This window comes from Polyodon spathula, chromosome 13, assembly GCF_017654505.1.
Source record: "Polyodon spathula isolate WHYD16114869_AA chromosome 13, ASM1765450v1, whole genome shotgun sequence".
Lineage (NCBI taxonomy): Eukaryota > Metazoa > Chordata > Actinopteri > Acipenseriformes > Polyodontidae > Polyodon > Polyodon spathula.
In genome coordinates, this window is record NC_054546.1 from 15,101,049 (window position 1) to 15,113,423 (window position 12,375).

The window sequence follows — 12,375 nt, forward strand, 5'->3', positions numbered from 1 at the left end:
TTAAATCTTGATCAATAACAATAACAGGGAGACAGGACGAGGCCATCAGTCTCAATTATGAAGACAGTGTTTTCTCCCAGATTATCCACTCTGTCGTGTACTCCTCAGCTTCCAAAGGAGCCCTTGTCTCGTACATCATTTTTTTTACAAAGGTTGAAAGCCCCCTAAGGGGGGTCCTTCCTGCCTACTGTCCCTCCCCTTGATGTCTGTCCACCTTGACAGGGCCAGTTTCCAGCTACAAGGAGAAGAATTAGCATACGAATGGAACTCCCCTTCACAAGTTAAGAAAAATGCTGTTCTGACAATTCACCACTGGTCTCCTTTTCTAACATCAGCTCCTCTGGGGCGAAGCACAGTGAAATCACTGTAAAAACATGCTTAATCACTATGGTAAAGCAGAGTACAAATAAAATAACCACAAACATAGGAACATCTTGAAAAACAGCATTGTGCAAATATACAGTACCCTGGCAAACTTTTCTAAGGGTTGAAATACTATTTTTAGTGCTCAACCCGGTAGGTTTGCAAATTCTCTCTCCAGCTGTTTTATTTTCTTCATACAATCATTATTTTGAGTTAAAAATGTAGCAAACTCAAGTCAAGTGAATAAACCTTTCAATAAAATGTATTTTTCAACTGAGGCTTATTTTACTATCGAGTTATTTCCTTCATAGTTATTATTACAGGCATGTAATACAGATCAAACAGGTTCCCTTACTAACCTACATTAAAATGCACTGAAGAGAATCATGTGGTCTTGTAGGAATTTTTCATATGTAACCAAATGAACCCTCAAGTTTACAACATTAAAACAGAACCCCTAAATGGTAAAGGCTGTAGTTTCAGGTCTGTCAGATATGACTTGTGTGTGGATGAAGTTCAAATAGATCAAATGAATGCTGTTTTGGTCTGTCTCTAAACCAAACTGAACATAATGATAACATATACTTCCCCCAACCATGCAGCTGCCTGTAGTCATGCTAAATGAACAAACCAGAAAATTGCACACAATGTTCTCCCGCGTGTGGAACAACTACTGCCATCCTTCCTAATTTGAAAGACTTTTTAAACCATGTTCCGGTCCAGAAGCCAAGCATGAAAGGCAGAGGGGCGCCACCGCTTTGATAGATAGGATATTTCTCCAGTTGTCAGGACCTGTTGCTGAAAGCCTACAACCCATTCCTGGACGACGCACTTTAGAGAAAATGAAACCCACCAGATAGCTACCATTTGTCTTATCACCTGCTCAAAATGTTCAGCTGGGTCATTACTAAAAAAAAAAAAAAAAAAATTTTGGAATGTATAACTGTTTTACTTTTTCTTTTTTTTTTTTTTAACTTACATCAATTAAAACTTTGTTATCTTATACAGTCCACAAACTTCCACAGAAATTAGGTATTTAGTAGCTAATGAAACAACTATGGAGTATATTAATTGTGCCTCCCTCTCGGTATGTTAAACAGGTTACACATGTGGTACCACTCTAATGTCTCACACAACAGTAGGTGACCTTGTGCTGCCATTGCCCCTCAATACAAAACCACTGCATTGCCTCTGCATTGTCAGTGAAGACCAGCTATAATAAAAGAAGCAGAAAAACACAGGTTTGCTGTATAATAATAGTAACTTGTTTCTGGAAATAGGCGTTGACCTGCTGGTGTACCCAAATAGTGCTCCTCACATTTAACTACAGATTCCAAATCCAGTAAATATTATGCATCATCACATTCTTCTCTTTTCTTGTAAGAAATAAAAGTATTTTATAAAAAGGAAGAAATAGCTAAATGCTTAAAACCTTTCAGAAGAAAAAAAGGCAACCACAGTTCAGGAAAATTCATTTCCTTCTCTGCTCTGCTAGTTTACTTTAAAGTTAGCTGCAGTATATCATGGTTAAAGCATTGTGACATGGTAACAAAGAAATTGAGAAAGACTTAAGGTCAAAATGTTTGGCTAGGACTAAGAAGTGCTGGTAAACAAAAGCACAGTAAATCACATGGGAAAATTACCATAGACAAGCAGTTGAAAATTAAAAATCATTGTTCCAATTACTTAAAGGGGATGGCCTGCCAGCTAATTATAGCCTGTTGATGAAAAGAAGAACTTCACTTGACATTTATTTTAAAGGAATAAAGATTTCAAAACATGTTGTTTAAATCACTATTGAGGAAGAACAAAGGATAATATTGTGATATACCCTGTGCTGTGTCACCAAACCTGCAATAACGAAACTTAACAATGATGCCACAATGTTTCTCAATCATGTTCAGTTTGATGCTAAAAAACAATATCTTGGTGTCTGTTTACTCCTTCTGCACTCTGTTTTATCAGAAAGCAGACCCTGTTGACAGTTCGTTTACAATTTTAATAGAAGTCCTCACTTGGGCACAAACCCAAACCATGTTTATACTAATTAACCGTTTGACGCAATTTATGTGCAGCGCTGCGTCCTTCAATCATCAGTCCTTTCTAAAACAGCAGACAGAAGGAACTGTGAACTTTTAAATCTAAAGCGTTGGATAGTTTAAATAATCGCACAGCATGACCTCCTGGTTACTTCGGGAATAGTAACACTTTTCCAGCGCAAGCACAACTATTTACTAAAGCCGGCCAAGTGCAAACAGTCCCTCGGTTACCAGGCTGCTACTTGATTATCCCCTCTTTTAAAAGCTGATATTTCTACTGTTGAAAAGCTAACATATTTCTTAATGTTTAAAATATATACTATTATTAGTCAATCACAGTTCAGGAAAATTCACTTCCTTCTCCGTTTACTGTAAAGAAAAGTTAGCTGCGGTAAGACGACCCCCTTAAGGAAAATTCCATATTTGTCATATAAACTAATGTACATTTCTTCCCTTTCTATGTTCTCAATAAACTTACGTGCAACCTCCATAGCTGAGTATAAGCCTCTAGTGATATCATAAATGCACAAAAACAAAAACTAACATTTCTGAGAAAGGGGCCTTTTACCCACACACAGGGGCAAAAAGCCCCCACATGCCACTTCAATATATGTTCACTCAGAAACACACGTCACACAAACGTTTAAACAATTTTTAATGATCTTTTATTAACAGCATTTTAATTAAAATACCACCAATAAGAAGGATATTTTTAAATATTCTTGCATTTATGAAGATGCTCTGATGGTTTTTCTTATGTACCTTTGAGGCATAGTGTTGAATCTGGAGGAAAAATAAAAATAAAATCAATGAGTAACACTATAGCTTCTGAGTTCTACCATTGTGACACTACTGTGACTATGAATTAATAGTCTTTCATCATCCATCCAAGATGTGGGACAGTTTTAAATGCTACTTTTTTTAAAGTCAAAAGGTATAAAGACTTTAATCTTGCAGACTAAAATACCAAGATCAGACATGGAGATGATTGGTGCTAATAATAATAATAATAATAATAATAATAATAATAATAATAATAATAATCTAGGATACTTAGTATTGAACAATCCAATTTATTACAATTCCGTAACTTTAACTTTGTCATTCTTCAATGTACACAGTTCTTCAGTCAAACTACAACACAAACTAAGACTGTGCTATAGCTGCCCTAGCTTGCAACAGTGTGTGGGGGGCAATTTGTTTTCATTGTTTTAAGGCCTGTGCATAATTAGCACCTACAAAACATTATCATGAAGCCAGTAGTTCAATTCATAATTTTAATGTACCCCCTTGAACCTGCAGGCCTCACAGTGTTCACACCATGCAACCGAATTGAAAAAAATATTATAAGAATTAGTCATAAAAGTAAAAAGTTTGAAAAATTCTCACATGTGGTTGTCTGTTGAGCTGCAAAAACCGGTAGCCGGTGCTTCTAGAGGGTGACAATCACCTCAAACCTCGTTGTCCTTGTTGCCCAACGGTTATTACTGTCAGTGATAGAATATACATAACCCGTTACTAAAGAATTAAGTGAGTGAGTCATGATAACCCTGTTTAATACAGTACTAATGGATTGTGGTTGCCTTGTCTTTATCAAATGTTATACAACATAAAAGTGAATAAATTGCAGAGACGTTAAATAGAGAAGCTTTTGTCTACAGAAAACACTTCAAAGCACTTAGCGCATCTAGTTCTCTAGTGAACATATAAATGTAGCTGTCAGCACAACTACATACTATATCTTGAGTTATCTTGCATGCAGTGGCTGAAATCGTAGGCAATGTTGCGTGAGTGACTTGGTATAGAAATCCTCGGAGAGCAACAACTCTTCTTACAATTGAAGAAAGTGCTCTGGCTTTTCTGTTCTGTACCACATCATGGATTATTAGTGCTGTGTTACCTGTCTGACAATGTGGGCAACAATCCTTACACTATCAGTGCACTAGAATGGCCATTTTGAAAAGAGCTTTGAAACAGACTCTAAAGTTCTAAGTGCAAATAGTTGTCAGGACGTTAACGACGAAAAGAAGAATTACTGGTATGTTATTTAAACAGTTGTAGGATGTGTAACACTATATTTTTCAGAACCCTGATACTTAGTCTTAAACATAAACAATAAAAAAATACAATGAGGTTTGTGAAAAAGCAAGTTTAAAAATGTTAGGGTGGTGGTATTAAGATCTGCCACTGTTTAGATAATTAAAATTGAATCCAAAGTGTTTACAGGGGTGGGGATGATAAAATGTGCAGTTCTGTATTTTTATTAATATAAGCCCATGCACTCAATGCCGCTCAATTTGTCCTAGGCGTTATGGAGGGACTGGACTTTTTTTTTCTTTTACAGAAGAGAGCAGCAGTAGGGGAACCCGATTTAAAAACCTGTCAAGCCCGAAAATGTCTGTGGGCAGCACTGCATGCACTTACTTTTGATAGTTTAAGCAGGAGATAGATCTACCCCCCCCCCAACACACATACACATACACACACACACTGTTGAATCATAAAAAAAAACTTGTTGAACATAATCTAAATCTTAATCTAAATTTACCATGCACCTAAGATCGAAAATAATTTGTGAACCAAATATTGCAAATGTGCTTATATACACAGCATCTACAACAAGCAGAAAAGTGATAGTTTCACCCTAGCCCTGCATTTCAAAAGAAAAGCTGCATGGTGGGGGCTTGTAGATTAATGTCCATTCCCGGAATACAGTAATACATATATATTTGAGGAAAAGGAAGCAAGCGGTCTGGTACTCCCCTAATCTCCCTGAATCAGCAAGATCACACTGACCAAACTACATTATTTTATTTTCAAACCAGTTAAGAAGCAGCGCCCCATACGGATTTTAAAATGAGTTCATATAAAAGAAGTTATGACTATAAAGACACAGGTGGAAATCAGCTCTATAACACCTGCATTTCCCGCAAAATGTTATCAGTAGTCAAAAATAGAACTAGTCAAAACAAAGGTGATCTGCATTTTAATCTTTGTTTTGCTCAAATGTTATATTTACACTTTTACCTGTTTTTATTCTTGTTCTTTTTTTTTATTTTTAATTACTACCACCCCTGCACTGATTCGGGAGCGGCGAAGACGAACACACGCTGTCCTCCGAAGCATGTGCGGTTGGCTGACCATTTCTTTACACACTGCAGGCCCACCATGCAGCCACCTCAGAGCTACAGCATCGGAGGACAACACAGCTCTGGGCAGCGTACAGGCAAGCCCGAAAGCGCCCAGTCAGACCACAGGGGTCGCTGGTGCGCGGTGAGCCAAGCGCACCCTGGCCGACCTAAAAATAATCTTGATTTCCGATGTGTTCAGTTGTAATTTCTGTCCCTTCTGCAACTTTGCAGGTTTTCCATTACTAACTCACAGTTGCCAAAGTTGCAAAAGGGAGCAGAAAGTACAGTTGCACAGCCCTTGTGGTCATTCCTTACACCGCTCCTCACTTTATAAGTGAAGATTTTAGGAACCTTTTCAGAAGCAGCAACTGTGGATGAAAAAGGACATGGTAAATAATACTCAAGGAAGAAACAGTAATACAGGAATATAGAAAACATGCATAATAGGATATTACACAGGTATGAAATGAAAAATTATGGAAATGTAGATCGCGTGGAGTATCCCTTAATATTTCACTTGTAACCCCTACTACAGCAGAGAATACTCCCTCGTGTAAAAGCATAGTGGCTTTGGAAGAAACTTTTCAGTCAGAATTGTCTATTGTCTTACAAAGTACAGAGCACAGAAGGCTAATCTATTGGAAAAAGCATACAGAAAACTTTAAACAATTTCTGCAGATTGGAAAATGATGCTGGATACCACTGCAACAAAAGAATCAAAGTTTGAAATTCAAAAATAAAAATAACTAACCAACAACTAAAAAATGGAACAACCTGTATGAAAACAAAATGCAAACGAAAAAACTGGTATATGGGAAATGTAGAGGTTTAACATTGACTGAAGTTAAGAATTGTTGGGACACTGGAAACTGGGAAACATGCGTCACTGTTATGTGCAGAGAGTTTTTTTTTTTTTTTTTATGTGTTATTAGATCATTAGTCTAGCAAAGCTCAAAGATAATAGGATAATACCAAGTGTTGGGAGTGTAAACTAGACAATAAACTGATACCTTAAAGAATGGTTAATTTGTTTAAAAAATTAAATGTATAAAAGAAAGCACTGGAGACTATTGGAGCCCTTTCAGAAAGTATGCAAGCCTACCACTTGATGTAAAGAACAAATATTTGCATTTCATCTCGGCAGTGAAACACGCAGAGATTTCTAGAGCAGGCAGCCAACTTATGAATTTTTATAACTTTTTAAAATTGTTAACATACTTTAACACATAGCGTTTGTTATTTTCCAGTCACTTAAAAGTGCAATACTGTTCTTGCTAGAATGGAGAATGGAAAGGACATTGGAAAAGGGAATGCATGCAAATAACAATAACAATACCAAAACAGAGCAGGCTGTACATCCACTCAAACAATGGAAACGTTCATTGGGAGTCATAAGCAATTATCAAGTCACAATGCGCTGCATGCTGATTTCACAAGTGAAAAGAATTTCTCAGCTTATTGAAGACTTTCTTGGACTGATCTCTGAAAAAATATGAAGCCTCTGAATCTGACTTCTGTGCAATGTAAGTCATGCACATTTTAAACAGGCTAATAATGTTTCCTTTCTTCTGTGAACCATTTACAGCTGGGGAAACTATTACAACTTGCTTCACAAACATGTCTTTAGTCAACAGCTTCGAGACTCTTACCAACTGCAAGTGTATTTCTGTGGCTAGGCCAAAGAATAAAGGGCTTGTTTCTCTTTCTTTCTTTCTAATTTGTATTTATGAAAGAAATAAGTACACTGGTTGTCATGTGAAAGATAGCAATATTCCAGATCAGAGAACAATGAAAAACAATATTCATTAAACATTTTATGGGTCATGATTCTTATTCAAAAATAGTTCTGTGCAGAACAGCTGATGGACAGGCAGGTAAACAGGGGTTACACAACTAGAAGTACTTGCACACTATTAGTTTCTAAATAAAATAAAAAGAAACCATAACCTCATACTAACTTCTCATAAGACTGGACAGGGTTTCTAAATGGTATTCACAAACATGTTGTGCTATTGCTTTGTAAATGCATGATTGGCTGATGACAGTAAAGAAGCCAGTGAAGGGGCGGGGTCAATTTCAGTCTGTATGTGCAATGACCCAGGAAGTGCAAGACGGTATAAAAGCAAAGATCTTTATATAAAAGTATAAAGTTTTCTTTAAACTTGTATAGTTCCAGATATCATGTTTTAAAATGTAAACATGTTTCTTTCAAAACTGCACATTTGAGACGTATATAATGAATATATGTGCTTGGTGGGGATATTTTATAGAATTTTGTTGGCTAGAATTTGAATTAACATCCCATTATTATTGAATCTTATTAACCTTTACTTCACATTTGTATTTTTTAATTATATGGGCAGATTTCCAGTATATTTCTCCTGTCTGATTTTCTACTTGATCTTAAATAACTTTGTTTTATTTAAAATAACTTAATTATTTATATGGGAGCACATGCTGAAACTGCTATAGTTTGAAAGCTAAAATAATCAAGGGCTATTATTAAAAGAAATTGGCTGCTCAGACCACTCTATCTCCTTAATAAATATAATGAAAAAATACTCTACAAATAGTACTTGCTTAGTGAATGTTTTATATCTCATATGATTTTAAAGAAACATTTGCAATTAAAGAGGGGCCATTCCACGCCAACTCAACCAGAAATTGATCATTTTCTTGCCCGACCGTCTCCAATTTTGGTAGAAAAATTTACCTGGGGGTTTTCGGGCCTGCCGAGTTCAGAAATGCTAATCATTTTTATTTTATTTTTAATTTCCCCTTCGAGCTGTTACTTGGTAAAGGTCAACCTAAAGTGAAAAATCACCCCGTGCTGGAGTTAGACGCTACAATCATGTGTAGCACCTCATTTGATTCGCAATGAACAGGGCATTCAAGAAAAAAAATACCAGGAGCAACTCACTCACTTTTTGCAAGTTGACTAACGAGGGGTACGTGACGAGTTTTGTTCAAACTTTAGCCCAACCCTTTACCCTTTAGAGGATGCGGGTCCTAAAATGTTTGTATTGCTGTAAGAACCTTAGGGACCACTCTTCCAAATTTTGTGAAACACTTTTGGGTTCAAGTCCTCCCACTAGTCATTAATCTCTCTGAAATTTTTATATTTCTAACAAGTTTTGGCCGAAATAACTCCGGAGTGATTTTTCTGGTCAGGGTCACTTTTTCACTTTAAGTTAACCTTTGCCACTTACTCCGATCTTTAATCCTAACTTAGTGTTAGAAATGAATGAGGTAGATTGTAATGATCTAAACAGTGGCTGATCTACTACCACCTAACAAAACAATAAAATAATTCCAGAAATCTTGACCATGTTGCACTGCCATAGGTCTCATATGTGCAGTTTTGAAAGAACAACATGCTATAGCATGATATATGTCTGGTACTACTTTAAATTAAATGAAGCTCTCAATTCCCATTCCTTATTCTTAGGTTATTGGTTTGCATGGGTTTGGTTTACATCCTGGCTCATTTCACCTCAGCACTGTCTTCTGGTCGAAGCCTGTTACTGGCTTAAAGTATATCAATCAATTTAAAGTATATCAATCAATTTTTTGTTGTTTTAATGATAACACGTGTTTTCTGCTTGTTTCTGTTCAAACTGCACATTTGAGGCCGACATATAATGAATGGGTGTGCATGGCAGATACATTCTATGGAACTATTTTATTAGCTACAATTAAAAAACAACGAATTACATTTTTATACATTTTTATTTTTTTTTACATTCATTTACCTTTCCTTGAAGGCGACGGAATTTCTGATTTTTCCTGCAATTCCCATACTGTGTAGTGAAATTCCAAGGCTGCCTGTAGCGTTCCGTCAGTTTAATGACGTCGCAGTAAAAATCCAAAACAAGATTCTGTCAGTGACGTAAAAAGTACAGTGTAGACTGGACTGTAAATTAGCTTCTAAAACATAGTGTTATAATAAATAAAACTAAATACATGGACTTGCCTAAGTATAACTAAAATAAACCTGCAGTAAAAATTGCAGAAGCTGGACTGTCGAAAAACAAAGGGGTTTCAATGTGGTAAAATTAAAGGGACGCTATTGGTAACCATGGAGATTCACTAACAGGGCTAATGAATATACAGACGGAAAACACCTGTGGGATTTTAAATGAATTAAAATGCACAGGAATTTAGATCCTTAAAATAGACCCCGATATGTTTCGTGTAGGGTGTCTCTTATTATACAAGGGATGTCATCTTGTAATAACACAAAACACACCCTTCACACGATTTCATTAGCTATGTCTGTACCCAGGATAACATGTATTGGAATTCGACGACACGTGACCCTACAACTAACATAATGCAGATTTGCAAGGCACATGGTCTCACAGACAATAAGAACAGTGTAGATTGTGTTTAAGATATCCAGTCTTATTAAGCAATAAATGAATAATACAATAAATTAATTGATTCTACTTGCATCTATGTTGTTTTTTGTTAGAAGCATGTCATTGCATAATTGTATTCCTTTTGGAAAATGCTTCTTTCTGTTTGCTGGGTTATTGTGAGAAATGATTTATATTTTAAGCTTGCTATTGACGTATGGTATATTTAGCAACACTTTCATATTCAATTTGTACAGGACTTCTGTCCACTATTACACACACGTTGTATAGTTCTGTACAGTAGCCTTAGCCTGGATTATACAGTTAGATTTCCTAATTTCACATCTCGTTCTGACACACACTTATCCCTTTCGTCACTTTCCATTAACCTTTTATAGAGGTACCATCTCCAAGCAAACTAATCCAAAACGTACCTACTTGAACTTGTGAAATGTGCTGTTATAAATAAAAAGGTCAACAACCCACTTGCCATGCCCTGGCGTACTTTAAGAAGAGTCATACACCATTATGGGTATTGTAGTTTTAGGAAAAATAAATCTTATCAATCATAAATATTCTTCAGTGCTTTTTTTCAAAGATGTAAAGACTGTAGAGACAACAAGCGACACCATATGTGTTCAGAAGCAAAATTTGGGAAAATTACTTGACAAATCTGGGGAAATTGTGTAATTATTAACACGATATCTTTAAAGGAAAACTTCAATCCCCAGAATGCCACAGTGTAGTTGCGCAGGCGCAGTCTGTACTCTTAGCGGCGGACGTGTGGATTACAGTTCCAGGAATGGGCGGGGGACAAATGGGAACTGTATTTTTAAAAAGCGAAAACAGCGATTTTTAATATTATAGTTTATTGTTGATTTGTATATTGAGAACGGATTATATTTTGGTTTAAGGAGACGCATATCTTTAGGAGTTTATTATCTTTTTTTAACTGTGGACAGCTTTTTTTTTTTAGTATCACCCGCAGCTGTGCGTGTTCCGCTGTGTGCCTGAACAAGAGCACAATAATAATGCCTCGGGAGAATATGGCCTCTCTGATCCAGAAAATTGCCAGGCAAGCCAGCACAACTTTCAAAAACTGTGGTTCGTCTGCGATCGGAGAGAACAGCAAGGGGTTTCTGGAGAACCAAGCAAAACTCAGGAACCTCCTGCACGAAATCCGGGCAGAAGATCTCAACATTGCACCCAGGAAGCTCGACCCCTCTCCCATTTCTGTCCCTCACAACCCTCCCGTCACCTACATGCATATCTGCGAGACTGGTGCATTCAGCATGGGGGTCTTTCTGTTAAAAGGCGGGAGTTCAATCCCTTTACATGACCACCCCGAGATGAACGGCATGCTCAAGGTTCTCTACGGGAAAGTCAGCATCAGTTGCTTTGACAAGTTGGATAACCCGCCTGATGCCGCCAGTGAGGCGCAGTTTAACCCACCTGTGCTGCCCTATCAAAAGGACGCCCTGAGGAGGTCTATACTCCGGTCTATCGGGGAATACACAGAGCACAACGGGCCTTGCGTTTTGACTCCAAAAAAAGACAACCTGCATCAGATTAATGCCGTGGACGGACCGGCTGCTTTTCTGGACATCTTGGCACCCCCGTATGACCAGGATGACGGCAGAGACTGCCATTATTACAAAGTTCTGGAAAACGGAGACGTAAAATTGGAGACAGGAGAGCAGAAAGAAATGTGGCTGCTTGAAATCCCGCAGCCCACTGATTTTTGGTGTGGCGCAGAGCCATACCCGGGCCCCCAAGTTACTCTCTAATTAAACAGAAAAGAAAGGGTTAATACAATGTAAATTGTACTATATCAGAACTTTCCAAACTGAGTTTAATAACATTAACTGTAATACGAATTGATTTACTGGGTCAAAACAAGGATTCTCAGGACCTACCGATGTAAGATGCACTGGCTGATTTTGTTGCAGGAAAACTAATCGATATGCTTCAGTCAAGTGTTGTGACATTGTGTCTTTCGTGAAAGGCCCCTTTTCAAGCACCTACATGAAAGTCGTATTGTATAATTATATCACATGACTTGCTCGTTATATTGTTAATAGTTGAACACCTAATAGTACAATGCTTTCCAAACCATTTACCACAGTAACTTCAAAGTGTCACAAAATACAAATCTTATAGCTTGAGCTGCATTTAATTTATTGGTAGTTAATGTGATATATATGTGTGTGTGTTTTACCTGTTTTGTTTCATTTGTTAGTGTGAGCAACTACAATAAAGTCTGCACGCTATAGCCTAGCAGTCATAATGCACTTATTTCTATTGGGTTCTGGTTTTAAATTGCCATCTCCGTTTCATACAATATTGGTTAATTGATGGGGGAAACACATTGTATTGGTCAATCCTTTCAAGATAAGTAATCGAGTGCCTGCGTCTTTACTGTGCAGATCTCTGCGTTTTCCCTCAACTGTTTGGACCTGTGTACATTTTGATCCTATTTCTTCT

The 12,375-nt window shown here is 37.1% G+C and overlaps 1 protein-coding gene and 1 long non-coding RNA gene across 2 annotated transcripts; one reads left to right on the forward strand and one right to left on the reverse strand.

Annotated features, from left to right (window-relative positions):
- Positions 1-3,094: 3,094 nt before the first annotated feature.
- LOC121325501 lies at positions 3,095-10,392 on the reverse strand. Its single transcript, XR_005951347.1, has 4 exons — positions 10,326-10,392; positions 9,286-9,358; positions 3,792-3,889; positions 3,095-3,185 (listed from the first exon to the last, which is right to left on the reverse strand). It is a non-coding gene; the product is annotated as an uncharacterized LOC121325501 (long non-coding RNA).
- A 267-nt stretch (positions 10,393-10,659) lies between these two features.
- Positions 10,660-12,163, forward strand: LOC121325108 (2-aminoethanethiol dioxygenase-like). Its single transcript, XM_041267393.1, has one exon. The coding sequence runs from the start codon at positions 10,923-10,925 to the stop codon at positions 11,676-11,678; it is 756 nt and encodes a 251-aa protein (XP_041123327.1). The 5' UTR covers positions 10,660-10,922; the 3' UTR covers positions 11,679-12,163.
- The last annotated feature ends 212 nt before the right edge of the window (positions 12,164-12,375 follow it).

Excerpts from the sequence above, each read along its gene's own strand:
- LOC121325108 (XM_041267393.1), top strand. The coding sequence starts at position 10,923 with ATGCCTCGGGAGAATATGGCCTCTCTGATCCAGAAAATTGCCAGGCAA.